Raw genomic sequence first — 26,493 nt, 5'->3', positions numbered from 1 at the left:
GATATAGCCTATACTGTTTGTTAGCTCATTGTATGGCAATGCATCGTGTTTAATAAGCTGAATATGAATGGTTTTGTGTAAATATTCAAAGTTAAAACAGCTGTCAAAAAAGTAGTGTTGAAAGTAAGCCACTATATTTCCTTATTACAATAGAAATATCCAATGTAAATGAAAACTTTCAATTGAAGTACTTTAAAACTGTAGGAAGAGTAGTACTTTAAGGAAGATAAGTACTTTAAAACTGTAGGAAGAGTAGTTCACTACTCTTCCTACAGTTTTAAAATACTCTTTGTACTGTAGGAAAAGAAGCACTTTAAGGAAGATAAGTACTTCAAAACTGCAGGAAGAGAAATACTTTAAAACTGTAGAAATAGCAGTACTTTAAAACAGTAGAAAGAGCAGTACTTTAGAAAAGAGTTACTTTAATAAAACAATCGGAGTCAATTTCTTTTGCTGCGAATGTTTTTATACTCACAGTCTGACCTCTGTTGCCACGGCAACAGCCACGCGTCACACACAGGACGCAACCACGCTGCCGGTGAAATGGGTTTCCGGTTCTGAACGTTGTCCCGTTAGCGCTAAAGGGCTTCGCAGCGATACTGACAATATTTGTAAACTTGAGAGTGACCTCTGCATTGTTATTCGGTCCCCGTTTCCTTTCGCTTAAACCGGGAAGGGAACTCGGGAGCCGTGTTCGCGTCTGAGTGGATCAAGCCGAGCAGAGCGGCGGCGTTACGTTAGAGTCAAAATGGCGTCTGTTGCTGGCCCACTGCTCTCAACGCTCATTTAATCCATTTGTGATTAGCCAGACAACTACATTTAGCCAACCCGTGACTTTCTTTCTTTCTTTTTGGTGGTCTCGGGTTTTTTTCCAGCTCTGACACAGTCGGAGCGTCATGTCGGACTCGGAGGAGGACAGCCAGGACAGGCAGCTTAAAATTGTAGTGCTTGGAGACGGTGCGTGTGGAAAGGTGAGCCCGTCGCACAATGAGTACTGTACACACACGCGCACACAGACACACACGTTCTTAGGTTCTGAATTAATTAAACAGACGATTGAAGCACAACTGCTGTTTACATCGCGCATCCTGACGCTGCTTCGTCTCCCCCGGTCACCATGGCGACCGACGCTAATGTAGCAGAGCTAGCTTAAAGCTAACAACATCCGAGGCTAACCCGAGTATAAATCAGCCTCTATAACAAACATAATGCGACATGATCAAATCACAGTTTGAGTTCTTTCTTACGCCACAGTCTTTATGTTGTAGACATGCAAACCTGAACAACACGAAGTATACGTTGTATGTAACGTTACAATGTGAGTTAAAATGAAATGCCAAACATTAACGCTAATGCTCTGACTTCACTAGAAAGTCACGAATTAAGTGCACACAAATGATATCTAGTGAAATGTTACGAGAGGACAACGTCAATTTGTTTATTTGTGCTCTTGAGATAATTGTCGATGCATCTAAATACTGTTGATGTGCAATGTTAAATACATTTGATAGTACATTGTCCCTTTTAGTACTAGAAGTTTATCACTATCAACAGTTCAACATACATAAATTACTGAATTGTTTCCAACTTAACATCTGCCTCAGCAATGTACTTTTGCTTAAACAGTTACTCATTAGCATTGGATACCTTATATAGAATAATATAACACTTGATAATAGCACAAAAGACAGGCTAAGACAAGCTGCCAGTATTTTTGTCAGCTCATATTGTAAGAAATTGAAGAGTAATGATACAGCCTTTTGTGAAAATGGTCAGTTAACAATTACATATTATTCTAAGTGTGCATAAAACATTGATGGGACTAATTGTGTGAAGGACTACCCTTGTAGTCGACCGCTTGTAATCCAACAGTTCATTTCAGGTGTAACCTACAGGAGGAGACATCCAGACTCGAGAAAAAAGATTATGAGAACAACAAGTCCATATGTGTCCATAGGTGGATGGAGGTTCATACGATTTCAGCTGGAAAGTTGCATTTCACTTAGTACAGATGTTAAAAGTGGCTCACAAACCTGCTACTATACAAGTTTTATGGTCTAACTTTATTTCTTTCCGTAAGATAACAGAATGTAACACAGTTTTTTCATGATATTAGCACATCTTTAGATAACAATATTATTTTTAACTCCATACAGAATTGTTGTGATGGTTTAATCAAAAAGACTAGCATTAAACACAACATAATTAGTTTTTCTGAGGTTGCCCATTCTTACTGATCTCAGGTTGTGGATTGGTTACAAATAGGTGAGATTACTGAATAGAAAAAATATGTAAACACTAAATAATGGATATGAAGGAATGTCTTTTCAAATTATGATTTTGGACTGAACATAGCAACTTAAGTAACCCAGTATTAAGATAAGATAATCCTTTATTTGTCCCAAAGAGGGGAAATTTGCATTAAATCTAATCAAATAATGACTACATGCTGAAGTAAAGATACATGTTAGATGTTACTAGACATACAAGTCATGCAGTGCAAGAACTGCTCCCAGGCAAAATTAAAATGCACACTTTTCTTTCTCGATTTCTTCTGTTAAAAAAAACTTCTGTTTTACAAAGTTGATGGACACGTGTGGTTTTGATTCTGTTTCAAAGACATCATTATGGGTTTAAGTCTGGCACAAATCCGTTGTTCTAAACCTATTAAGTCTGCCCCGTCTTTAATCCATGTTGCGTGTGCTATTGAACATAGTCACAGATTATGTGTCTTCTTCACTGCATCTTGAATCCTCGTATGAATCAGTATGAATGTCAGGCAGGGACGTCAAGTGCTTTTCAGCTACACATCCCCTTTCGTAACTAATCTCACTTTCCCTCTGGGAGAAAGAAAATGAATGTAGCAGTAATGGTGAGACCCAATGAGAAAAATGAATGTTCTCATTCTGGAGAGTAGACATTTTCTTTTTTTGGGGGGGGGCAGAGAACACACACAACTCAGTTCCCAGTAGATACGCTACATTAATAACCCTCCTCCCACTGCTGCCAGGTGTCAGCTCGTCACTGTCTGAATGACTTACCTGCTTGTCTGTTTTGGGCAGAAAACGGCAGCCCTGCCCCCCATTTTGAGTAGGCACCACTGACTGACATCTTGAATGCCGTTTCCCCCCTTATTAATGTCAATTTGCTGAGCAAATTGCAATTGGATCAGTTTTTCTTGGACAGCAGTTTTGGTGGTATTTTTGCTTGTGGTTGGTTGTCCATTCAGAAATACAGGGAGATGTGGGAAGGCTTGTCAACCTGGGCACGATGTTTTAAAATACGGAGTCTCTCATTGAGCCAGGCTCGTAAGGTGCTGGGCCTAATTCACACACTGGTCTGTGTTTTAACCGGAGTTAGGATCCACTGAGTTTTTCTGAATATTTGCTCTCTAAAAAAGAACGCAGATCATCTACATTAAGGCATTCTGCTTCATATGAATGGCATTTACAGTCAAACCCTTCCTCAAAATACCAACATTTACATCTGTCTTGACTGTTTAAGCAGAATGAAGAGCCAGTTTTGATGCAATGCTGCAAAAATGCACTGCATCTCTCAGCTGAGTTGCATCACATGGACATAGTCAGTTTGCCATCTTTTTTTCCCTACTCTCCCAGTTTCTTGTTTCAGGAAACTTCCCCCATTTCCCGGCATTGGTATCATTGGTGACCCTGTGCTGTTCTCTGTTGGAGTGTCAGGATTACGCCAGCTTTCACATTTGCTGGTTAATTCGAATTGTAGGTTGGAAAAAAAGGACTACGTTGAAGGACGAGAGCCAAGCTACTGGAATGCCAAGACAAATGGCCGACTAGGCCAACGCCAGCATGTGGAATACATTTTTGCTGTCCAAACTTGTTATTCCTGTGTTGTCAGTGATTGTTTGGGCTACTTAAATGGACGATTTTCTCCTTGTTGCGTCAGTCACCTCTAGTAATTTTTCAGTCACTCTTGATCCTGTGGCATACTCAGCAGGCTGAGATAAAAAAAGGTCTGTAGGTTAGTGATTTTTTAGTTGAATAAAACCTATCTCCAATTAAATAATAATCCAGAACATCACTGGCTAAGGATACGATTACACATTTCAAAGGTTTAAATTAAAATATTTCATTTCAAAATCCAAACTTGAATAAACATTAAGGCGGCATCCACAATCAGGAATCAGGACTGTCATAAAGAAAACGAGATTCACATTTACTTGAGGAAGATTGGGGTGAACCCTGAAAAGGCTTTTTCTACTTATACTCGATTGTGTCTTCCCTGGAGTAATTTGAAAGAAGTCCGGTCTTATTTGAGACATTATTTGCCCAAACCTAAATCTTCTGAGCCTGAATGGAACTAGATAAGGACGTAGACTCAAGTGAAAGCTGAGTGGGTTGAAAGAAAGAATTTACTTTTAAATCCACTAACCCTCAGTGAGTGACAAGTACCACATTAAAATGCATTTGCTGCCACATGAACACTCAGGGAATCACATTGCTTCACTTCTCTGTTGTGTTTATGTAAGCACACTGCTCTAAAGATAGCTAATAGACATTCAGCACTTCATTTTTTTCCTATCCTCATCCATCAAAATGAATTTAACTTGGCATGTCAAGTCTGCACTATGAATTCCCATGGATTTCAGGAGAGCCCCTAACATGCTATTTTTTCCCCCTTCCTCAAACACAATAGTGACAGTGATGGAGGTTTTATAATTTGTGGCAATTATTAGGTCTGCAGTCTGTAGACATGACATACTCCGACACCTGTTTTTGTAATTCCCGTTGATTTTCACTGTCACAACCGTTGCTGAGTAGTGAGCCGGCAGGGAGGAGGCAGACAGTTACATCAGCGTACCTTTTAGTCATTCACAACTTTCTTGAAGGTGCTTAAAATGGATTTGCAATAATGAAATGAACGACCTGTAGGTCCGACGTCAGGTCACTGAAGAATTATGACTCCACTCTATTGTGGATATGTTGTGATATGATAAGTTATACCCTTGTATTTTTAGAAATATAAAATGGAATATGGTAAAAAGCTTACTTTGGCATTTAGTCAGTGTAAATGAAATCAAAGTTTTTCTACTACTGCTCACCACCGAAATATTACTTTTTCAAGAAGTTCTTTAATATACTGTATATTTTCTCTGGACGGAGTTTCGCAGCATCTTGCTTTTTGCCCTGAGCCATGCTGTGATTTTGACTTGGTTTGTATGTCATGCGTATGTGAATATTGCTTATTATGCACTGAACTTCTTTTATCCTTAAAGCATTTTCTTTTAAAAACACTTAACTGCTTTAAATGACATATTTTCAGTCCGGTTGATCGCTGCGGAGGAGCTCTGGCACTCGATCACCGTGTCGCTCGCTTTGTCTCTCCGTTTCAGACATCACTCGCCACCCGGTTTGCACAGGAGGCCTTTGGGAAGCAGTACAAACAAACCATCGGCCTGGATTTCTTTCTGAAGAGAATAAGCCTTCCAGGTGAGACACCTTCATAATCTTTTGGGAGCACCGGCTTGTTTAGAGTCTCAGCACGGACACGCGTGTTGCACAAGCACGGTAAAGCAGACTTGTTAATTCAATTATTATAATAATAATATAATAAGCATTTGGAAGGATTGTAGTTGGACTGACTTAACTGTTGTCTCGTATAATCTCATTTCGACCTCAAGATGTGTGTTTGTAAATTGTTTCAGAATATTAATTAAAAGTTCAGCACAGAGGCCTGTTGTTACACCATCACTTTCTTTCATATTTTTATTTTACACATTTTCTGGCACTGCTCATATTTTCTTGTCCTACCATTTGCAAGCACAGTTTGTTCTTCAGGTTAACTCAGGAGCTGAATGTGTCTTTTCTGGTAGCTTTTCATTGTAGAGTGTCTGCCACTTCTCAGGCTTATTCACTCTGAAAGCTCTTCTCTCCAGAGCAAACAGAACACTTTTTTCTGACTCCACAAGGCCAATGGACAGATTATGTCCAACTGGGTGAGCCTTGCTCATAATTCTGTGGGCACCGTACAGAGTAAATACATTAACATTTTATATCCATATCGCTGATCCCCAAGTTCAACTGATCTTTGTCCTGCACCACATAAAACATTCATGTTCTTGTTTGTTTATGTTAAACCCTCAGAAATAAAGCCACACTCTGTATCCCCCTTAGATCTGTAAAATATATGTTTATTGACTGACGCTATATTTAGACGAAAGCACTCCATTTTTACTTCCTACCATGTGAAATGGGGATTTTCTGCATTTTAAATGGCATTTCTAAAACTCTGCCAAGGCCTAAGCTCCAGAAATCTGCAAAGTGGCTCCATTCTTTCATTACTAATAAAACAACATTAAGCGAGGGCAAATTAAGTGCTAAAAGTAAAAGTTATGCTGATTTGTGAGTTGGCTGAAGGATTCTATTTTGATTTTGTGTCAGTTTCAGCTTATGAGACTTAGGAGAACTAAACCCCCAAAAATGCCCTGGTGCAGTCAGTATGAAAAGAGCCAACCATAAGCTCAGGCTGGGCTCAAAACTTCTTAATGCGAACTCGGACAAATGCTGTTAATCGTCTGACTTCTCTTTCCAGTAAGTTTCTTTCCTGAAATAATCACTGTACTGTAACCTTTGTTGAAACATAGTGTGTACATACGTCTGTATCACTGGGGCAGCAACAACACCGGGTCCAACACCGGAGTTGTTAAATGGCCCATTTTCTGGGGAATTGGGTGTTGATGAGCTGATGAAGAGGAGGGTGGCTCTGCGAGCTGGGTGGTCCCAAACTTCGTTAGGACCCCCACCCCGCCTTGTATTGGAGAGGTTGTGCGGCTCTGCGGGTCTCTATGGAGCTGTAAGGGTCTTTTGCAGCAGGGGGGAGAGTAGCCTATAGCCAGTGTTGGCCCCTCTCACCATGAAGGCCCAGCTTGTCAAACTTAATGTACATTTTTCCAACGCGGGGAGAGGTGAGGCGAGGCCGACTGGCACACAACAGCCTCCTCTGTGTGTGCTTTTTATAACAATACCTCTTCCAGATGTCTCTGCCAAACCAATGAGGTACAGGCGGTGAAGAGAATTGACTGGAGGTGAAGTTTGCTTGATAAATTCTACTCAAACTTTCTGACGCTGCTTTGTCTGCGCCTCTTTCAGGCATACAAAGAAAAAAACTGTTCAAACTGTTAGTAGGCCCCTTTCACTCCTCTTTTTATGACCTTAATAGTTTAAGTTTCATCTATTGGGCTCTTTATCGCAGTTTCTACTTCTTGCAATGTATAAGCAGAAAAATGTCATATCTGTTGAGTCAGCGTGAATCTTTGAAACATAAATAAAGCTCGTGTCCCGGCCTGGTGGATGGGTGGGGATGGCTCTTTATAACACCAAGGGAGCGTTATTCATTGCACTCCTCAATGTAGCTTTACATTGACACTGTATAGTCTAGATGTAGTGACTGTGAACCTCAGCGTTTCCTTCCCTCGCTTTAAAAAGGGGACTCATGAAGGGGTTGAGTCGCCCAGCCGTGTCCACAGTGTACGCTCTGCTCCCCATCGCCGCTCCAGCCCAGCGCCGAGCCCTCATCACACCAACATAAACTCCTCGCTGTCTGGTCCTCCCTTCTCCTCTTTTTTTTCAACTATCCCTTTCATTTTCCAGAGGAAGAAAATATTTATTTGGATTTGGTTTTTGTGCCTGTCGCGCGTTCTCTCTCTCTCTCTCTCTCTCTCTCTCTCTCTCTCTCTCTCTCTCTCTCTCTCTCTCTCTCTCTCTCTCTCTCTCTCTCTCTCTCTCTCTCTCTCTCTCTTATTCAATCCTTCTTTTTCTTTCCATAGGCATAAGGACAGGAGTCTTCTTTTCCTCTCATTTTGTGTTTAATTATTGCTATTTTCTTTAACAGCACATAATTCTTCTCACTTCCCCAACTTGGCAGGATATGGCAACAAGCAAGCAGCTCTTCCCAGGCTAAAAAAGAGGTCACAATTTTTTCTTCCATGGTATTGAGAATGTTTGAATTATAGTGTAGACGTACCTTTTCATCCCCTTCAATATCTGGACCGAATATTCTTGGATTTGAGGTGTGCGTAACCTGCCAGGCAAGAGCGCTTAGCATAAAAGATTAATTGCTGATTTATTGTTTCCATTATGTATATCAACAACTTGTACTTTTACTGTAGAAATTGCTCACCCAAAATACAGGCTCCTGTTACAGCTGACTCGTTATTTCTTCTGGATTATGAGCTTCGTTAAAACAAATACGTTCATGATTAAAAAGGGAAAACATATCCAGAAAAGAAACTCACAAGTTGCAACATTATTAGGTTTACAAAAAACTTGGCAAAATGATTTTGACTCTTTATTCTGAAACATCTATGCCTACTTGGCAGTTAAATGTCAGCTGTTTTTCTCTTCTCTCCTCTGTAGGCAACTTGAACGTGACACTGCAGGTGTGGGACATCGGAGGACAAACCTTAGGCGGGAAAATGCTGGATAAATATGTATACGGAGCTCATGTAAGGACACACACACACACACACACACACACACACACACACACACACACACACACACACACACACACACACACAATCCTATCTCTTCTGCCTTTATTCCTGCTACATGAAGCAAAAAGCCAAACTGTCTTGGGCTCCAGTATTATTACAAAGGATAATAAATGTGTAAATTTACAAATCGACCGCTGTAGATGATTGTGACAAACGGGGGGGCACAGGAGTAATTAGTTTCTCATCTTGGTAACTCTGCTCAGGCTTATTATTTCCGGCCCGACGGGCAGCTTCACTCAGAGCCGGCCACTACCTCTGCAGCTAAATCACAATAAGTCATTATTCACAGTGAGCATAGAAGGTTGATAGAGCTTTAAAAATCAGTTACTGTGAGATGTTTTGTGTCAGACTGAACAAAGATCTACAACTATTTAAAAAACTACTTTCCTAAACATGCTTTTATTTTTTATTTAAACTGAAATTCTTCAAAGTAATGCCAAGTATTTAGTTGTAATCATCTCATACATCAAGGAGTGTCGGAAAAATAATCTCCTAACTGATCCATTTACTTTCAATTGATGCTTGTCTTATGGGAAACTGAACAATGCGTTGATTAAAAAGACTGCCGAGCTCTATGCAAACATTTGTGTCGGTGCATACTGGTTCTACATGTGTCTGCAACATCAGCGTCCACAGGCCGCCGTGTTGCTGTAGACGAGTGCTATCTGTCACCTGCAGGATGTCTCCGTCCTTTAAATTACCCTGTTTTGGAAATGTGCCACTATATACCAGCTATATGGTGAAAGCATATTTCTATCATGGTTGTCTAGAGAAGATCGACATAAGTCTCAAATTATTTTCAGTCTTGTGAATCTACTTTAGCCTTTAAAATAGAAAATGTTTTTTGCTTTAAATTGTCCCCAAATATTGAGCACTGCTTATTAATTATGTCAGCAGCACTCCCTTTCACTGTCTCTTTTCTTCACAAGCTAAATGTCGTACCCCACTACCACGTTACGACACTTTGCTGAGTTTCTCGTGAGCGCTGTGTGGAACCTCCACACCTATTGTTCAGCACTGTGCGTCCTGTAATCAATCATGGCTGTTCGGAGCGACTCGCAGTAATTGTCAGAGGCCTGAGCTGTCGTCACACACCTTGTGTGTTGTGACAGTGCGTGTCCACCGAACATAAAGCAACAGACTCCCCTTCAGTCGTGTTGCATCATGCAGTATAAGTAGAGACATTTACCGTGGCTTACTTTTAATTTCCAACCCCAGACATTTTGAGCAGTGATAGCAGATAGTTTAACTGTGTGATTGTTGTCTTGATTTATGCCAACAGCTCTTGTATCTCTGTTTACTCTCTGATTAATTTATGTCTATGTAAACAGCTCCCTCTGGCCTCAGTGTTTGCTCAAACATGGGTCTGGTGTTGTTGAACGCGTGTTTCTGCAGTGAATACAGTGTTGAGGATTACATAGGGTGAAGGAGAATGTCTTTAGGCAGTCAGCCTTCATTCATTAGCTCAGACAGCAGATAACCAAACCTCAACTCTCTTCTGCACTGCATTCTTACAAAACTATGTTCTGGTAATGTACAAACAACATACACCAATGTCCTTACCTAGATCATAACAACAATACTGGACCTACCTCAGATTATGTGTGTCCCCTTGTATTTGAATCCGTCCAGTAGTCTAGGAAGAGATGCAGTGCCACCTACTGTTCCCTTGCTCTCGCAATATTATTTAAGTCAAAATGAATGAATATGAGAAAAGCTGTGTACTCACATACAGGAAATGGACTGGGTATCGGCTCAAATCAACGTCTGATGACTGTTATTCTTGTATGTTTTTCCAAATTCAGGGGGTCCTCCTGGTGTACGATATCACCAACTACCAGAGCTTTGAGAATCTGGAGGATTGGTTCAGCATGGTGAAGAAGGCCAACGAGGAAGCTGATATCCAGCCGGTTGTCTCTCTGATTGGGAATAAAAGTGAGAAACACATACAATACCACACAAACACACCCCTTGTTTTTCAGCACAAAAGAAGCATTACAGAACTTTGAAAAAACTTAGTTGTGTTGTGAATCTTTTATAAAATTCTAAATTTGGAGTTCTCTTATATTCATTTTTGTTTCTTCTCGATTTGTTTCACCCTGACCCATTTTTTTGTTTTGCGTTTTTGTGTGTGGAGGAGTGAGTGTTTGAAGGTAGCAGACGTGTTTGTTAGAGCACCAGATAACTGATCGGTGTGATAAGACAGTTGATAAGAGGGTGAGGTTTTGGAGCGATGGGAATGCTGATGTTTGTGAACTCTGGGGAGTGACTGACGATGATTTAGGATCCCCGGGCCAATGGACCTAGGGCACCGCTTATCTGAACCCCACCTTCCCCTCCCAGTCAGTACCCGTTTGTCCCCCCCCCAGCCCAAGCCTGCGCTCCTGTCCCGAGTCGTTGGTTAAGGAAAGGAACTCGACGTTAACCAGACGGGTCTCTTCCTATCAGCCTGCGCCCATCCACCCACCTCCAAAATAAAGAGTAATAATGATGACTCTTTTTAAACATCCCCTTGACAGATGTGGAGTCATGGCTGCCGCCGTGTTATTGTAAAGTGAGGCGTCAGCGTGTGTGTGTGTAATGGTGACTGTCCACCTTCCCGGGCGATGATGAACGGTCAACAGAGTGGTGCCTGCACACAGGAAGCCCTCGCTAATGTTACTCAACGGGGACCATAGTTCACGGTTTAATTCGCCTGTCTCGAGCAGATTCTCTTGTCTTCACGTCCGTTGCATCTCCTAATGCCCCGGCTTTAACGGTGGGCGCCTCTGTATTTAGGCTAGGTTTTGGGTGTATGGGTGAGTGTGTGTACTGTAATATTTAAGTAGTGTTCATCCCGCTGTCAGGCTCCTCACCCCCACACTCGCACAGTCATTCTCCCCCTAATGGCTCTATTGCTGAGAATGGCCCATGTGTGTTTTTTCTGTTCCTACAGGCTGAAAAAAAGAAAAACAAAATCCCACACAGATTGCCCCGCGAGGAGCAATCAATTACCTTGTGAGACTTTATGAATCCCTGAACCCTCGCATGGACTCTTTTTTTTTTTCAGGGAGCTTGAAGGGAGTTAGTCTCGCTATCTAGCTTGAAATGTCCACACCTACATTTTTTGTATTACTTTTTCTGTGTCTTCATCCTTTTTTTTTTTTTGGTGACCAGCTTTTAACCTTTTTAAGTGCCGGCGCATTTTATCCAAAATGAATACTTGGCACACACAAACAATAAGCTGAACATGAATACACAGCATTCTTTCGGGAGCAGAGTTTAGAGTTCTCTTAAATGGTTCCCATGATGTTGGACTGAGTGAGGCAACATGTTTGTGACAACCAAAATAGAAGTACAGACATAACAAGGAGCTTATAAAAACACAGATTTATGTCTCTGTGAGGGCTTGTCTTAGGGGAGATTTTTAGTGTTTCCAGTTAGATAAACTTAAGGTGAAAACTGGCTGTAGATGTCATGTGTGCAGTAGTACTTACTTTAGAGCAGCTGAAAGTTTTTCTCTTGTAATAAAAAACCTGTAAATTTTAAGTGTTCTTTTTTACCATAAGTCAACATGCAGGCTATAATCAAATGTGACTTTGTTTGGTTTATTAACAGTACATGTGCTACCGTATACATTGAGTTTACATGTCCTGAGTTATACCCGATGCCTGCCTTCTAGTTTAATCTGAACACTGTCTTCTTTACCGAGTGTACGGTAAATGAGCCTATATGGACCAGACTGGTTCATTAATGATGCTGTCCCCTCCTCTCCTCAGCCTGGCCTGACTGCCCTCCTGTGCCATGTCACTGCCGGGGAACAGCCTTTCCTTTCTTCGGCTTAGCATGGCCGGCTGGGGTTAAGTGTGCTTGTTAAGCGCCACTACGCAGCACCCCCATGCCCTCTGCACGCTGCCCACAGCCTTGTGTTAAATAATGGCACCACTTGTAACAATTCAGAGAGGAAGCCAATGAAATGTTTTATTGAGGGTACACATACACGCACACAATTATTTGTGCAAGTGCATGCACACGCGCGTACAGACACTCGCAGAGAAACACGCACTTGTGTAAAGTGACACACTTGTGGAGTTACTGAGAACACACGGGTAATGGAAGAATGCTAAGCTCTTGGTCTGTCTAAACATACTATAACTGTTTATTGCAGCGCAGCCCGGTGTAACACCGTATGGTACACAGGAACCTCTCAAGAGAAATGTTGGCTTGTTGCGCAGTCATCTATTCCACCACTCAAGTGTTTCATTTTTAGTAGACCAATAAGTGGCGTGTGTTTTGAAAGGCCTCCAAACAATACATTATTTTGCTCTTTACCTAACAACAGCTGCATTTGGACTGTTTACCTTTTTAGATCAGAGATTGTCTGACACAAAATACATGGCACTTTTAGCAGTCTTGATCCATATTTTGCATCTTTTTGTGTTGTAATGTCCAGATATTATCATTGAATGGGACCATCAGCATTTTAACATGGCTTATGTTACTGCTCAATATTAGTGCACATATTTCTTTGTGGACATTAAGTCTGTGTCGTTTATCAAACTAATTTGTTTTTATTAAGTGGGGATCGCAGGACCCCTGCTCGCTCCCCACCCATCACCCTTCCCATTGCTAGCGCTCTCTCCCTCAGGAACTCCAGAGCATCCATCATGGGATTGTACAGCCCTTATTTGGGTGACTTAAATGGGTTCAGTTCTCTTAACCCCTCCTCATCACTCATGACTTTTTGCTTAGAGGTTCTAACACTGTTCACTGCCGATCCACTCAGGCCTGCAATGGGAAACGTTCCCTTCTGCATGGAGATAAGGTTCCCGCATGAAGAGAATTTGTTCTTGTATTTGTACACTCATTTATGTCTTACCTGCCTTTCTCTTCTGCTTTGTTTATTCACCCCCTTTCTTTCTCCCTATCTTGCGCCATCTCTCAAACACACTTGCTCATTCATTTTCATCCTTGTGCAAACATTAACTCTTTCAATCACACACTTAGACCTACTCTTAACGCTTATCTCTCACATGTGTAGACTAACACTTCTGCTGTAGCTGCCTTTGCTTACAGTAATGTCTTTTCATTGGCTCCAGGTCACTGTTGTGTTAAACAACATGCTTGTTTGCTTTCTGCAAGCTATGGCAGATCTCACCACATACCTTTACCCGTCACACTTCACTCTCCCCAGTTTTCCATCCAGCCACGTGAAAGGTAAAGTAAAACATGGATCTCCCCTAACTCTCGATTCTCGTGAAGCATGTCCTTGCCACCAACATTGTTGGTCTTGAGTTGTTTGCCATCTTGGCAGGGCCTCGGTGGAGTTGAAGCCTTCCCCCTCCCCAGCTCTCTCACCCCCGTCACCTCCCTGCCCCTGTAAAGCTGCCACAGTTCCTGTCTGTTCAGTGCAGGCCTGCACATTTCTTAATAGAGAGATGCTCAGAAGTCCAGGAGTGCAGAGGAGCTCAATGCGCTTCTGTTTTTGGTTTAGCTCAAAAATGTTTTTCCTGGCTCAACCCACTCGTACTTAGGTCCTCTTACAACAAACTAAAAGGTCCTAATTGCCCCCAAGGGAAAGGTTTAGCCACAATAGACATGTGGTGGGACAAAAGCCCAGTGCTCTTACTCTGCACCCTCACCCCTCCCCAGATAGAAAGGATGAACACGTCAGCAGTGTCTGTTTTGCACTGTGGGTAGCTCGACCACAGGTTGGACACTGTAAAACATTATATATACAATATATACCCAGTAAAGCATGGTGTACGCTTCGGTAAAGATCTGGAATGTTTACAGTTTACACCAAATCCAGTGTTTCCTGTTTCTCTTCACATTTCATGAAAGGTAAAGGGTCAGAACAGACATGTGTATCAAATTTACTCAGTAACCGCACTGAGTCTGGAAAAGATGGGAAATAGAGATTCAGCTTACAAGGATGAGAAGGGATGAATGAAGAATTACAGCTGTATTACTCTAAGGGCTGATAAGTCGGTGTAAAATCATCAAACGTAGATGCTGAGACGTTTGTCCAACAGTGATCAAGAAATAATTTTTAGAGTAATGTTTAAATCTACTCAGCTGGCTGATAGGTGGTCTGTCCCACACACAGCAATGCAATGAGTGTCAACCTTGTGCTTCTTGCTAAATGAACTAAATGCTAAAATTTAATTGTAAAAACTTTTTGACCCAGCTCTGGTCCCCGCACTCATCTCTCTTGATTCTCATGCCTGTCGAAACATGGAAAGTTCTCATTCATTTTAGCCATCCATAAAGCAAATATTGTTGCACATGCAGTAGATGATCAGTCTTTGCATACCTTCTTGTGTGGCAAGTCACGGGCCATTTGAGTTGCACAGCACAGCTTAGCCACCTGACCTGAGTGCAGCCTGGAACCCTCATCACGCTCAAGCTTTACTTTATTTCTCTGCTTCACAACATTGATATGGAGGAATTCCTGGAAGGGGCCTTGCTGACACAGGGTTGGGTAAATAAGCGATTGATCTGGATCTGCAGGCATATCTTGTAAATCTATCTGAAAAATCAAAACAGTTTTCCCTCTTCTTTTTTTGTGCTAAATCAACTTTTTTTCGTGGAATATTATATCACCGTCTTTGGACCCCTCTCCTGCCACAGGTTTTTAACTTGTTTGATGTTTGCTCAGGCAGTCGTGAGCAGAAAGCACTTTCCATGTCACAGTTCACTGCTGTGGCTGGAAGTTGAAAATGTAGGCCAGTCCAACGCATCACTGCTCAGAGGAAGACTTCATAATTATGAATAGACACACAGTGATGCGATGTGTACAATTATGAAGCCCCCACCCGTGCTTCGTATAATTATTATAGCTCATAGTTATACTGCCGGCTCACAGAGGCATGTATTATTGCTCGCCCATAAAAGTCCACTTAGTTTAACAGCGACAGGAGAGCTCGGAGAACATGGCCAGTGAAACCTAGGGCAGCGTCTTGTGTGGTCAGCTCTGAGCTGGGCCTTTTTGCTCGCTTTTCACGAGTCCTGTGAGCCCGTTAACCCAGTGCTGCGAGGCCCTCGGCCCCATGTTTTACTGTAGCAGTGACAGCCCGGCACTCCAGCTCTCTCCCTTGCCTGTGGAGCTACCGCTGGACACACTCTGTTTTACATCCCCTGACCGAAGAGGAAGACCACATTGTTTTACTAGCCGCTGTGGAGTATCTGATTATGTTTTAAAGTGTGGATGCATGTGTGTGAGAGTCTGCACGTTGTTTCATGAAGAACGATCAAATGACAAGATGAGCTGTGATCAATGAGCTGTCGACAGAACACTTCTGACCTAGTGGAAAGCGAGTCCCCCGACGGTCCCGGCCCGTTTCAGGCCACCGGGGCAGGGGCGCCGCAGCACAAAGAGCGTTCTGTCTCTGTCAGGAGTCCCACGAGGACTCCTGCACGGGCCCCGCTCACCTCCACAACACCAGGCTACTAACAGCACTTCATCTGTCTGTCTTCACCCAGAAAAGTCATGATAATATTATTAGCTCAAATATAGTAATATACTGATATTCATCTCTAATTATTCCACCACGATATGGATTCTTATAGATCTAGTTATATAATGGAAACGTCATTAATAGCAGTATAGGATTGGCTACTTGACGATATATTATGGAAATGTACCTTTGCAGGAATTATAATTTAATCCTTTATGATTTCCTCAATTGTCACAATCTGTTTGAACCAAATGTATTAAAAATAATTTTTGGTCTCAGATACTTCTTCCAGTCTTCAGAAAATAAACATTGCCTATTTTAATTTAAAAAATCGACACTGTTCAGGTCTAACGAAATGTGCAAAGGTTACTTGAGTTCTCAATGACTGCATAGTGTCTCAAGAGTAACAATAACACCACTTTTCGTGTGACACTATGGTACTTTATGACAATAAAAAGAAACTGGGAACCAGCCAGCACTTTTTTGGGGGGGAAAAGTAGTTATTGTTTACATTTACATTATGGTGTGCATGTTTAATACGTACAGACTTATCACGCCCTTCATATCTCCAAACAGTTTTTATGAGCTTGTCATGTAAACCAGTTGGACCCAAGGTTTAAATGCCCCAAATAAATTCCACTTGTCATTTCTTTTTACTAGCCACTTGTTGTGAAAGTTAAATCAATGTCTAATTTAATCAAACATCACCCAGAATGATTCATTTTGCTTTTTTTGACTTTCTAATGTAGTAAAGGTTTTCCCGTATCTTGTAACAGAACATTTAAGGGGAAATAAAATGTCACATGCAATTAACCTTTCCAGTTGGCTATCAGATTTTAGGGGGAAATTATTCAGCTGCTTTTTCAAACTCTTGCAATTTTGGCTTTTTTTTAAATGTAAAACAATTCTTTTTTTTAGCATTTCTTTTTCAGGTTTTCAAGTTTAGGTTGGTTGTGAGACAATTTACTCACCGTACACATAATTGTGTTGTGTTGCACAGCGTTTTTGCACTGAATGCTTCACTACAATGTGGGTGACTTGAACCTCAAAGTTACCTTGTGAGCATTGTTTTGATTTACGCGTCATTGTGCAGTTTTTAGTTTGTATATTGTGCTTTACCAGCACAGGCATGAGGACGCATACACCTTCAGCTCAGGGGCAATGCAAGGGTGGTGTTGATGCAGATAAAGAGTTGGTTGCCTTAAGGGGGAGCAGTGCACTAATAATGGAGGAGTTAACAAACTAAATAAACTATTATTATACAAACATTTTTAAATACACTGTCAAGGCAGAATAGTTGTATTCATAATCCAGCTGTCAAGACACATTAATGCAATAACTTCTTGCTCAGGTTCTTTTGTGAGGAAGACTTTGGCCAAGATCGTACAATAAATGCAGGTAACAGATAATGTGATGACTGGAATGATCTGAGAGTAGACACGACAAGTAAAAACTGTGACATGGAATATAAAATAGTCTTGAAAACAGCCAGATATATAACAATTCTGCAAAATGTGCAGACTGCTGTATTGCAGAAAGCACAAATGTCCATTAGGGATGGATAGTAGATTATTCCTCGTGATCTGCAAGAGAGATAATGATCGCCAGATGAACTTTCGAGTATGTTTGCAGAGATGCAAGTGGACATTGTGGTGATGCACAATTCATGTCGGTAAACCAGAACTCTTCAGCACGTATGTTTAGACACGGTTCTTATGTTATTTGACTTTGAAGGTGACAAATAAAGTCCCATTCAAAGCCCATAGTTTGCATTAGGAGTTGGATCTGGTTTGATAATTCCTGCCCTCACTATGCAGTCGAAATTGTTTCATGATCGTCATCGAGGGGAAGCTGAGGCAACCCTTCTTAACAGGGTCTTAAAGACACAGTGTGAGGTAATGTTGGAAGCAATAGGTTCTCCCCTGGGGTTGATTAGGCACAACCCTGTAACTTTCACTTAATGTGATATGACCCCTCAGAGCCCTAAGTCTCTGACAACACACACACACACACACACACACACGCACACACACACACACACACACACACACACACACACACACACACACACACACACACACACACACACACACACACACACACACACACACACACACACACTTGCTGTTTAGTTTAAAATGAGGCTGTCGGCAATTAACTGTGTTATGTCAAGCTTACTCTGTGGCTGTTGCTCGCTGGGTAAACTGTTCCAATTGGTCCCCAGCAGCTGACTTGGTAGAACAGTAAGTAGGTGTCTCTGTTATCACAGCGTGGTTTTAAAAAGCCCACCGAGGATCACACAGTGTAGTGTAGGATTTCAAGATGGTTAGCCAACATAGAGCTATTAGCTTATTGTTTTGCCTTTGCAGTGTATGTAAGTGAAATGTAAAGAAAAAACCCCATCCTTGAGTTCTCACATGGACCACATTTGGCCTGTTACTGCGTCAATCAGAATGGCAATAGAGTGAATCTACCAGTAACCTTTTTGGTTCTGGTGTGAACTTTCCCATTAAAAGGGAGGATGTGTAACTTGTTCAGAGAAGGTAATATAGCAACAGGATTGGTTTCTGGGCCGATCCATCCACCCCAAGTCCAACCATGTTACAACATTCAAGCTTTTAGTGACTCCATCCAAGTCTGTCTGGTTTCAGGATAGTCAGGTTTGCCAGTGAGCAGATTCTTTCCATGAAGGAGCTAAGCTGACATCCCCACAGACACTAACTTGTGGAAAGAAACATCCATATTTTCTCCTCATTTGGTTTTGTTCTCATTTATGTAATAGGTCACCACAATAACAAACCTGTTATTTACGGTAAAAGCCTAATTCATCTGCCAGATATTAATCTCCAACTGTTGTCTTGTAATTCCCCGCAACGACAGGCAGACCTTTTAAATAAACACTGATGGTGACCAGAGGGAGGGAGGGCCATCGCTCTTGGCGAGTGATGATCCCTTCCACTATCTCTCTATGCGCTCAGAGGACTAAACAGTTTATTTCATTTTTGCAGTCACTTCCTATGGATTGTTACGCTGATGTACAGTTTGACAGAAACGGAGGGAAACCAGATCATCGCAGGAAGATTGTTTTGACCTGATAAGTAGAAATGGGTACATTAGGGAGACAAATGGAGCAAAACACTAAAACGGGGGATTAGTCTTGTGTTCTTTTTACACAGACAGATGCCACATGCTGGAAAATAATCTTTTGTGCGAGAATGTGGGCCCACCAAGAGTATTAGTTTGTGACTAAAAGGAGCTACATAAAATTGAGGACTGCATATTGGTACACTCATACATGTGAATATGTTGACAAAAGGAATCTCACCACAAGGTCCATTTAGAGATGTTCTGGGTCTTTCTTATCATCTGATCTTTAATGTTTTCCCTGTGGGAATGTAGCTTATGTTTTCTGAGATCCTCGTGTTTAGAAGGGAAAGGAAATCTGAAGATCTACAAATTCCGAGACGAGGATAAAAAATAATGTGCTTGTGTCGAGGGACAAAATCTGCAGCCGCTAAACATCAACTGACTCTTCATTTAATTTTTATGCTCTTCAACCAACAGCTCAAATACTTCAACTGATAGCTCAACTGTCAACACTGCTTACAATAGCGACTCGCCGTTATTTAAACAGCACACACTTAAACTATCTGTGGCGCAACTTTAAGTAAAATCAAATAAATTAACAGAAAATAAAATGCTGTCATTGTTTACACTTCAGTTAACATTTCAACTCAATGTCTTAATCTTTAATTGAAAATTCTTCTGCTTTCAGTGCTTAAAATTAAATTTCAAATGCTTTTTAGCATTCTTGAACATACAATAACCTCTTTTCAGGGTTTGCGCCTCCATTTTGCTGGGTAAGCAAAAATAAGTTTTCCTCACAAACTTTGCCTCTTCTAGTCTTCTGTATCCCGCTCCCCTTGATGCACACGTCCACGGGCAGGATACAGAAACGCCACTCACTTGTACACTTTTAACTTACAGTAACGCCTTCCTCGGCTCCTGAGCCACTATGTTAATGTTGACTAATCTGACTGTGACACATGATTGATAACCTTTCCCAAGTGTGCAGGATCCAAAGGATTAGCAGTGTTTACTTCTAGTAGCATGCAGGGTACCTCCGCTGTTAATGACTGAAATAAATAACCTGCTGACGCCTATGAGACAGCTATGTTTATGTACAGGCCGAGACATGACAGTCTGCCCAGGACACTGAGTAGTGGTAAAAGTGTCTTCCCTTGCCCAGAAAGGTTTGTGTTTATAAGTCGCTTATGGTGATGGTAATATTCGTTTTAGTTGAAAATGATTCGCTCCAAGTGTATTTTATTCACCGCTGCGAGTTGGCCCTTAACTTTTTTGGGTCATACGACTTACTGAGATATTAATAATACAGGATTAGTGCACTGTTTACATTTTTTCCATGCTGTGTTATCTGTCTCTCTCTTTCTCTGCTTCTGGCTTCAACCCCTCTCCCCCTCCCACCCTCCCTCACACACACATACACGCACACTAAGGGGCATGAGAACGGGGAAAATCCTTGACAACTTCAATGAAACCTCACACAAAGAGCAAAACTCGGGGGGGACGAGAGAAATGCAACACCGTACAGTAGCCTGACCTCCTCCAGCTACCATAGACATGTATGCACCAGATACCGGGCGTGGCCGCCTTGCCGCACAAAGCCAGAAATAAAGACCGAAGCTATTGCTTTCAGCGGGGGGACCCCCAGGTGACCTTCTTCATCGACCCCAGCATGACCCCATAGCGAGGAAGGAGAGAAGCAAAGCGCACGGTATCACTGCACAGGAGTCGAATGCACATCACAATAGCTAAAAAGGAAGACGCTGTCATTGTGTGCTCACAGTAAATCAGCATGAACGTGACAGTCCCAGTTCTTGGGCCTGTGTGCCCACCTTAAAGGCCGCCACACTCATATGTCAAACTCTTTTCTCCCTCTGTGCTCTCACTGTGAGTGTCGCCTGAAGACTTCGGTCATACATGCATTGTATCTTAAACATTTCTCCACAGCTGGGCTAGTTGGTCTGTTTCGGGTCAAACAGAGGTTCATGGCTTCGGGGTACGAGGCTTACGCTGAGGAATGCGTCACATCAAGCTTTAGTACCAGCTGGGACTGGTGATGCTCGGTGCTACTGAATTGATCATTTCCACAACTCAACCCCCCTGAATTTACTCCCCTCCATAAATTAAAAAATAAAACTAGCAGCTGCGTTTGAAAGCAACATAACAATTGAAATATGCTTTGTTTTCACGTGCCTATTCTTTTACACTAGGCAGATCCCCCTCCATCTTAACTCAAGTGTAAACAGTTATCTTTTCTGTTTATGTTCAGATACGTGACAGTTAACCCTGCGAGAGTGCTGTGTAACCACCGTATAAATCTATATTTTCTTACATGTCACGCTGTGTTTCGTCCGCAGTCGACATGGAGCACATGAGGACAGTGAAGGCTGACAAACACCAGCGTTTCTGCCAAGAGAACAGCCTCGTCAGTCAGTTTGTATCGGCCAAGACGGGGGACTCGGTTAGTACCAGCTGATTCAATAAGTCAGAATAAGAATGCGATGTACAGAGTTACTGTAATACCACTTACTTTCTCCTGTTTGTCTCGCTTTCTCTCTCTGCAGGTGTACCTTTGTTTCCAGAGAGTGGCTGCTGAGATTCTTGGTGTAAAGCTAAACAAAGCAGAAATGGAGCAGTCCCAGGTGAGGCCATGTTGCCATCAAGGTCTTTCTCTCAAATGCCACCATCTATGCAGCGGATTATCAGCCACATTTGAAATGTTTCTTTTGCTGCTAACTTGGACCGAACATGTACGTTTGTTTCTCTGCTTTTCACTTAACGCGCCACTGTCGAGAGATCACTATTTTCTTTAATACATAATTGATCGGCGAATGAGTGAAAGTAGCTGCTTATTTCTAAGAGTTCTTCTCTCCTAACGTTACGTGTTATGTTATGCCTGAACTTAAGGGAGGTCACTGTGAGTGTGTTAGGTCAACGGAGGTCACCTCACACTGTAAAGGACCATTTGTTGTGTAAACACGAGTTTGTTACGTCTGCCTTCTGTGATGATCTACCTGCCACTGACACTGGCCATCTGTAAATAGACCCACATTGACCACATTAACGCGTGAAGTCGGAGGTTAAAGGTAGTCCGTTTTAAGGGTGAGGAGGTTAGTCTGTCTGATTTATTTGGTTTATCTCCCACCGTTTTGGGCTAAAACATGGTCTCAGCTTGCCAGCCAGACCAATGTGCCCAATGGTGGCAGCTGTAGGATTTACAAGGTCACCTCCCACAGAAACATTAATCCTGGGTCTGATATGACTGGTTGGAGCCACACTGGCTGGCTAGTGGTTGATGAGCCTGGGGGCTACAGAGAGGTCAGGACCCCCAGAGAAGGGAGAGCATGTAAGGGACAGATTGACCAAATTCTCAAGACCCTCTCCCATCACCAACACGGCCGCTGACTAACTGAAAATGACCATCGACTAATGGAGCTGTCAGTCTAGTTTATTCTTCCTCCCCTCCCTTAATAGCTCTGTCAATAAAGCAAAGTGCTTTAATCCATGCTAATCAAGCTGTGTGAGTGGCTGGACCAATATCCTCTTCATGGGAAAAGATTACTTGACAGACATGTGTCAAGTGTCCTGAAGATTCAAATGTATTTATAGATATAAACTTGATGCGTGGCCACAGCTCATAAGGGAAAAAAGTGTACAACTGTAGTGTACAGGCGTACAATACCTACATATGTGTGACAAGTGATTAGCCGGTAGCATTTCATTTTCATGATTGTGTGAGAGACTCAATTGCAGAAAAAAATGAATGTTTTTATAAATATCAAACTTTAGGACAGCAGGGCATTATAGACTTTAAATCAGAAAAACTGCAAACCTTTTTAAGTCATTTAATGCAAACTGAATGTCTGCTGGTTTGGTCTGTATTGTGTAATCTGACAACAATTTGATTAAATTTGATCAGTTAGTTGTTTGAATGTAAATGGAAACAAAGAAAAAAAAGGGCTTATCACAAATTCCCAGAGTATAAGGAGATGCCGAAGCAACGGTCCAAAACCCAAAGATAATCAGTTCAAAATTAGAAAAAAAACTAATAAATATAGCAACATCCTCCATTTTTGAAGCTTAAACAAGAATGTTTGGCATTATACAAATAATCATATTTCAGTCTTAGTTTATTGACTAAGAAATTCATTGTTTTGGTTCCACTTTGGTCCATTTTAAACTCCACTGTTTAATATAATATATAAATATAATACAACGTTGGAGATGTGAAGGAATGACTCTGGGTTTGTGTCCTGGATGTGGAGATGAGACTTAGAGCAGGTCATGGCTCTGGGTCTCGCCGTGAGGCCCGCAAAGCCTCATTATCAGCTGTCAGCATCAGAGAGCTGAACATGAGGGTCACAACCTCTGACAGTATTATATCTGCCTGGCAGCCCTCTCCGTCATGGTCCCCTGTCTGTTGGATCAGATAGCGAGGCCACGGATCACTCATTGACTGCAACACCAGGCTTCGGCAGCTCGTTAATCAGACGGCCAACCAGGGCCTGCTATTCAGCCATGTGGTCTGTCATTCGCTGGTAATGCAGTCCAGCAGCCAGTTGCACCCTTAAGATCAAATGTAAGATTGTTTAAACTTGAAGGCCCAACTTTATGTATCCCTAGAATTCAACAGCTGCACTGTAAACCGCCAGTTGTAGATATTTCCACAAAATAGTTAAAAACATCACACATTGGTCAGAAAATATATGGGATGAAGTACCTGAAAGACCCAGAGCAATACATTATGTAAATATAAAATTAGACTTTACCAATGAGGAGTTTCTGATGATTAAAAGGGAAGGAAAGTCGTTGCTGATATACAGCTTCTTCATGGCTTGGAATAGGAAAGCTACATAATATCTAATGGGAACAAATTACTTTAGTGCCAATGCGATTAATCCATTAAAAGATCAGTGGATCAACAGAAAAGTATCATAAACCGACATGGTTGGTCATTGGGCTTTTGGAAATCATTAATTATTATTAATTAAAAATAAATAACAAATTATATGGGAATAATTGTTTGTCAGAGCTACGCTCTAAGTTTATTCCTTTTCATATTCCTTTCATAGTTTGATTTTGAGATCCCCAAACATATTTCTGGTTTGTAGATGATTTTTTTTCACAATTTACACTGCTTCTTTCTGTGTACATTCATGTCATGCATCATGTTTTTTTGTCTGTTCCTCACATTTCTTGCTCAGTTCTCTCACTCCATTGCCTTCTCCTCATCCTCTCTTATTCATTGTGTTCACTACATGGCGTTGGACTTCATTCCTCTCACTCTAATCCTCGTCTCCATGTCTTTGTCCTTGTTTGTGTTCTTTTCTTTTCTCCTCTGACGTGTTGAACCTGCTCAGATGATTGTGAAGGCTGAGCTGGTGGACTACCCACAGGATGAAGGCCCAATTAGAGAAGAGAACAACCAGCGAAGCAAAATATGTTCTGTTCAATAGCTGGAAGTACGTCTTCACAGTTAGGCAGATATATTTCAGTAGATCTGGATTAGGTCTTAGAAGCATATACAGTTTGTAGTTGTAGACAATATCACAGTCGAGGTAGAAGTCGTTAAACCCGTCAGACTAATAGAACCTAATCCCTGCTCCTCTGTTGTTACATCATCATCGAGTTGAAACTGTCTCAGGAATCAAAGTTATGTGTGTTTCTCTATGGTGTTTGTTATCGTGAGTAATGTAGAGACAAACACCTTTATGATGATAACAGAGGTGCACAAATATTGTGATCACTGTCTCAAATCACTGCATGGATTTGTGTTGAAAATTAAATGTTACAGTAATAGTTTTGCGTTTTGGGTGATATGTTTAATCGCTTGTACTGTAAACGATTTATCTGAACTGTTGGTTTATGAAGTAAAACAAATACTTGGCAGACTTGTTTTCACGATAATAAACAGCTAATCTCATCTATGGTATACTTCACCACTCTCCAGGAGTCTTTGTTGAGCTTTAAAACATTGGGGACTTAATTTATCTGTAGCCTCGGGAGGCGTTAAAGAGCTTTTTTCTTCACTGAACAGTGATATTCTTTTAATGTCGAGCACTGGGATGGTTTGATCTGTTTGTGTTGTTGTTGCATCTTTTTAATTCAATGTTTGTATCTGTCGTTGCATCCTTTCAGCGTGTGGTGAAGGCGGACATCGTAAACTACAGTCAGGACACCGTGGCCAGGACAGTCAACCCCCCTCGCAGCTCCATGTGTGTGCTGCAGTGACCCCTCTCCGGCCCTTAAAGATGTAAAATTGCCTTCAGTCAGTATTCGTCTTTCAGGATTGTGTTCAGAGTGCGTTCTCTGTATTCCTGTGTGTCAGTTGTATGGATGGGATGAAGAACAGACTGCGTGGTTTCCTTTGCATGTAGTTTGGATATTTAGCAGGAATGATTTCATGGGTGGTTTACATGAAAGGAAACAGGAACTCCACTTCTTCTTTTTTTTTTAAGTTTACACGCAGCTATCAGTTTATTTCTGAGCTTCACCTTCAAAAAATATTTTAAAAGACTTGATTCATGTTTTAGTATGAAGCTGGTGGTTTGAAGGTGAACAACGGTAATCGAAAATATTTTTTTACATAAGTATATTTTCCTCTGCCAATGCTGTTAGAGACATTTGTTTTAATGATTAGATATGTTGCAGTATATTTCTAAAGACAACACTATTTACACCTGTTGAATCCAACTCCGTCGCTTCCACTGCAAAGTGGATTTGTTCTTAAAGTTAAACAGGGAGCCGAATCCAAATGATCTTTTATGTCCGTGGTGCTTCTCGGCTGAACAGAAGGGGACTGAGCGTTAGGAAAATGACGTAGCGAACAGAATCTCTTGTTTCAATTTGCCAATTAGGGGCTTGCACTAGAAGTGCTGTGACGTCAACTGTGTACTGTTATTTTACATAAATATAATGACATTGTACAATCTTAAAATCAATATTTACATTTTATATTCTTTATTCTTCAGATTCTACAAATAATTAAACAGTGTATTTACTTGTCTAGATGTTTATCAAAATACCACAAAGACTACAAATAATTAAGCTTTACATAATTGTGTTTGACAGTTCAGATGCTGAGTTGTTAAAGTTTGATGAAGGCAGGTGAATATGACTCAGGAGTACCTGAGGGTCGAGCTGAAACGCACAGCATTTAATTAGAGCTCTCTACATAAAGCCTTATTCAGCTGTCCGTTATAGAACAGAAGTTTGAAGACTGGCTGTGATGCATGAAACGGTTCATAGGACGAGGATCTGTATTTTATTAGCCTGTTGGGCAGTTTGTTTATTGTTAGACAACTGAGATATTGTGCGTTTAACCAGTTTTGTCAAAGTAGTTTCTACATGCTAGTACATGTTGGCATGATTTAATGTGTTATCAACCTACCGAAATATCCGGTAAAATATGTATTTGTACAATAAAAGCTCTATTTCAAA

General features: G+C 41.4%; 1 protein-coding gene across 2 annotated transcripts; it reads left to right on the top strand.

Annotated features, from left to right (window-relative positions):
- Positions 1-515: 515 nt before the first annotated feature.
- On the top strand, positions 516-26,493 carry rab28 (RAB28, member RAS oncogene family). 2 transcript variants are annotated; one of them, XM_068595371.1, is made up of 8 exons: positions 516-971; positions 5,369-5,465; positions 8,391-8,479; positions 10,336-10,465; positions 21,411-21,514; positions 21,618-21,695; positions 24,414-24,515; positions 25,192-26,493. In XM_068595371.1, exons 1-7 carry the CDS (start codon positions 897-899, stop codon positions 24,507-24,509), a joined length of 669 nt encoding a protein of 222 aa, XP_068451472.1. In that variant the 5' UTR covers positions 516-896; the 3' UTR covers positions 24,510-24,515; positions 25,192-26,493. The 2 variants fall into 2 exon arrangements, with proteins under 2 accessions (XP_068451472.1, XP_068451473.1); XM_068595372.1 differs by lacking the exon at positions 24,414-24,515 and having other exon boundaries at positions 517-971.

This window comes from Clinocottus analis, unplaced genomic scaffold (genome assembly GCF_023055335.1).
Source record: "Clinocottus analis isolate CAN_PGR_092001 unplaced genomic scaffold, fCliAna1.0.p SCAF_10, whole genome shotgun sequence".
Lineage (NCBI taxonomy): Eukaryota > Metazoa > Chordata > Actinopteri > Perciformes > Cottidae > Clinocottus > Clinocottus analis.
The sequence above is the reverse complement of the archived record's forward strand: the minus strand, read 5'-3'. Positions and strand labels throughout refer to the sequence as shown.

What these genes read in the sequence shown, in the direction of transcription:
- rab28 (XM_068595371.1), top strand. Translation starts at nt 897, where the DNA reads ATGTCGGACTCGGAGGAGGACAGCCAGGACAGGCAGCTTAAAATTGTA. An exon ending in GAAGAGAATAAGCCTTCCAG is followed by an intron (nt 5,466 to 8,390) that starts GTGAGACACCTT and finishes TCTCCTCTGTAG; the next exon opens with GCAACTTGAACGTGACACTG. An exon ending in CGGCCAAGACGGGGGACTCG is followed by an intron (nt 21,515 to 21,617) that starts GTTAGTACCAGC and finishes CTCTCTCTGCAG; the next exon opens with GTGTACCTTTGTTTCCAGAG.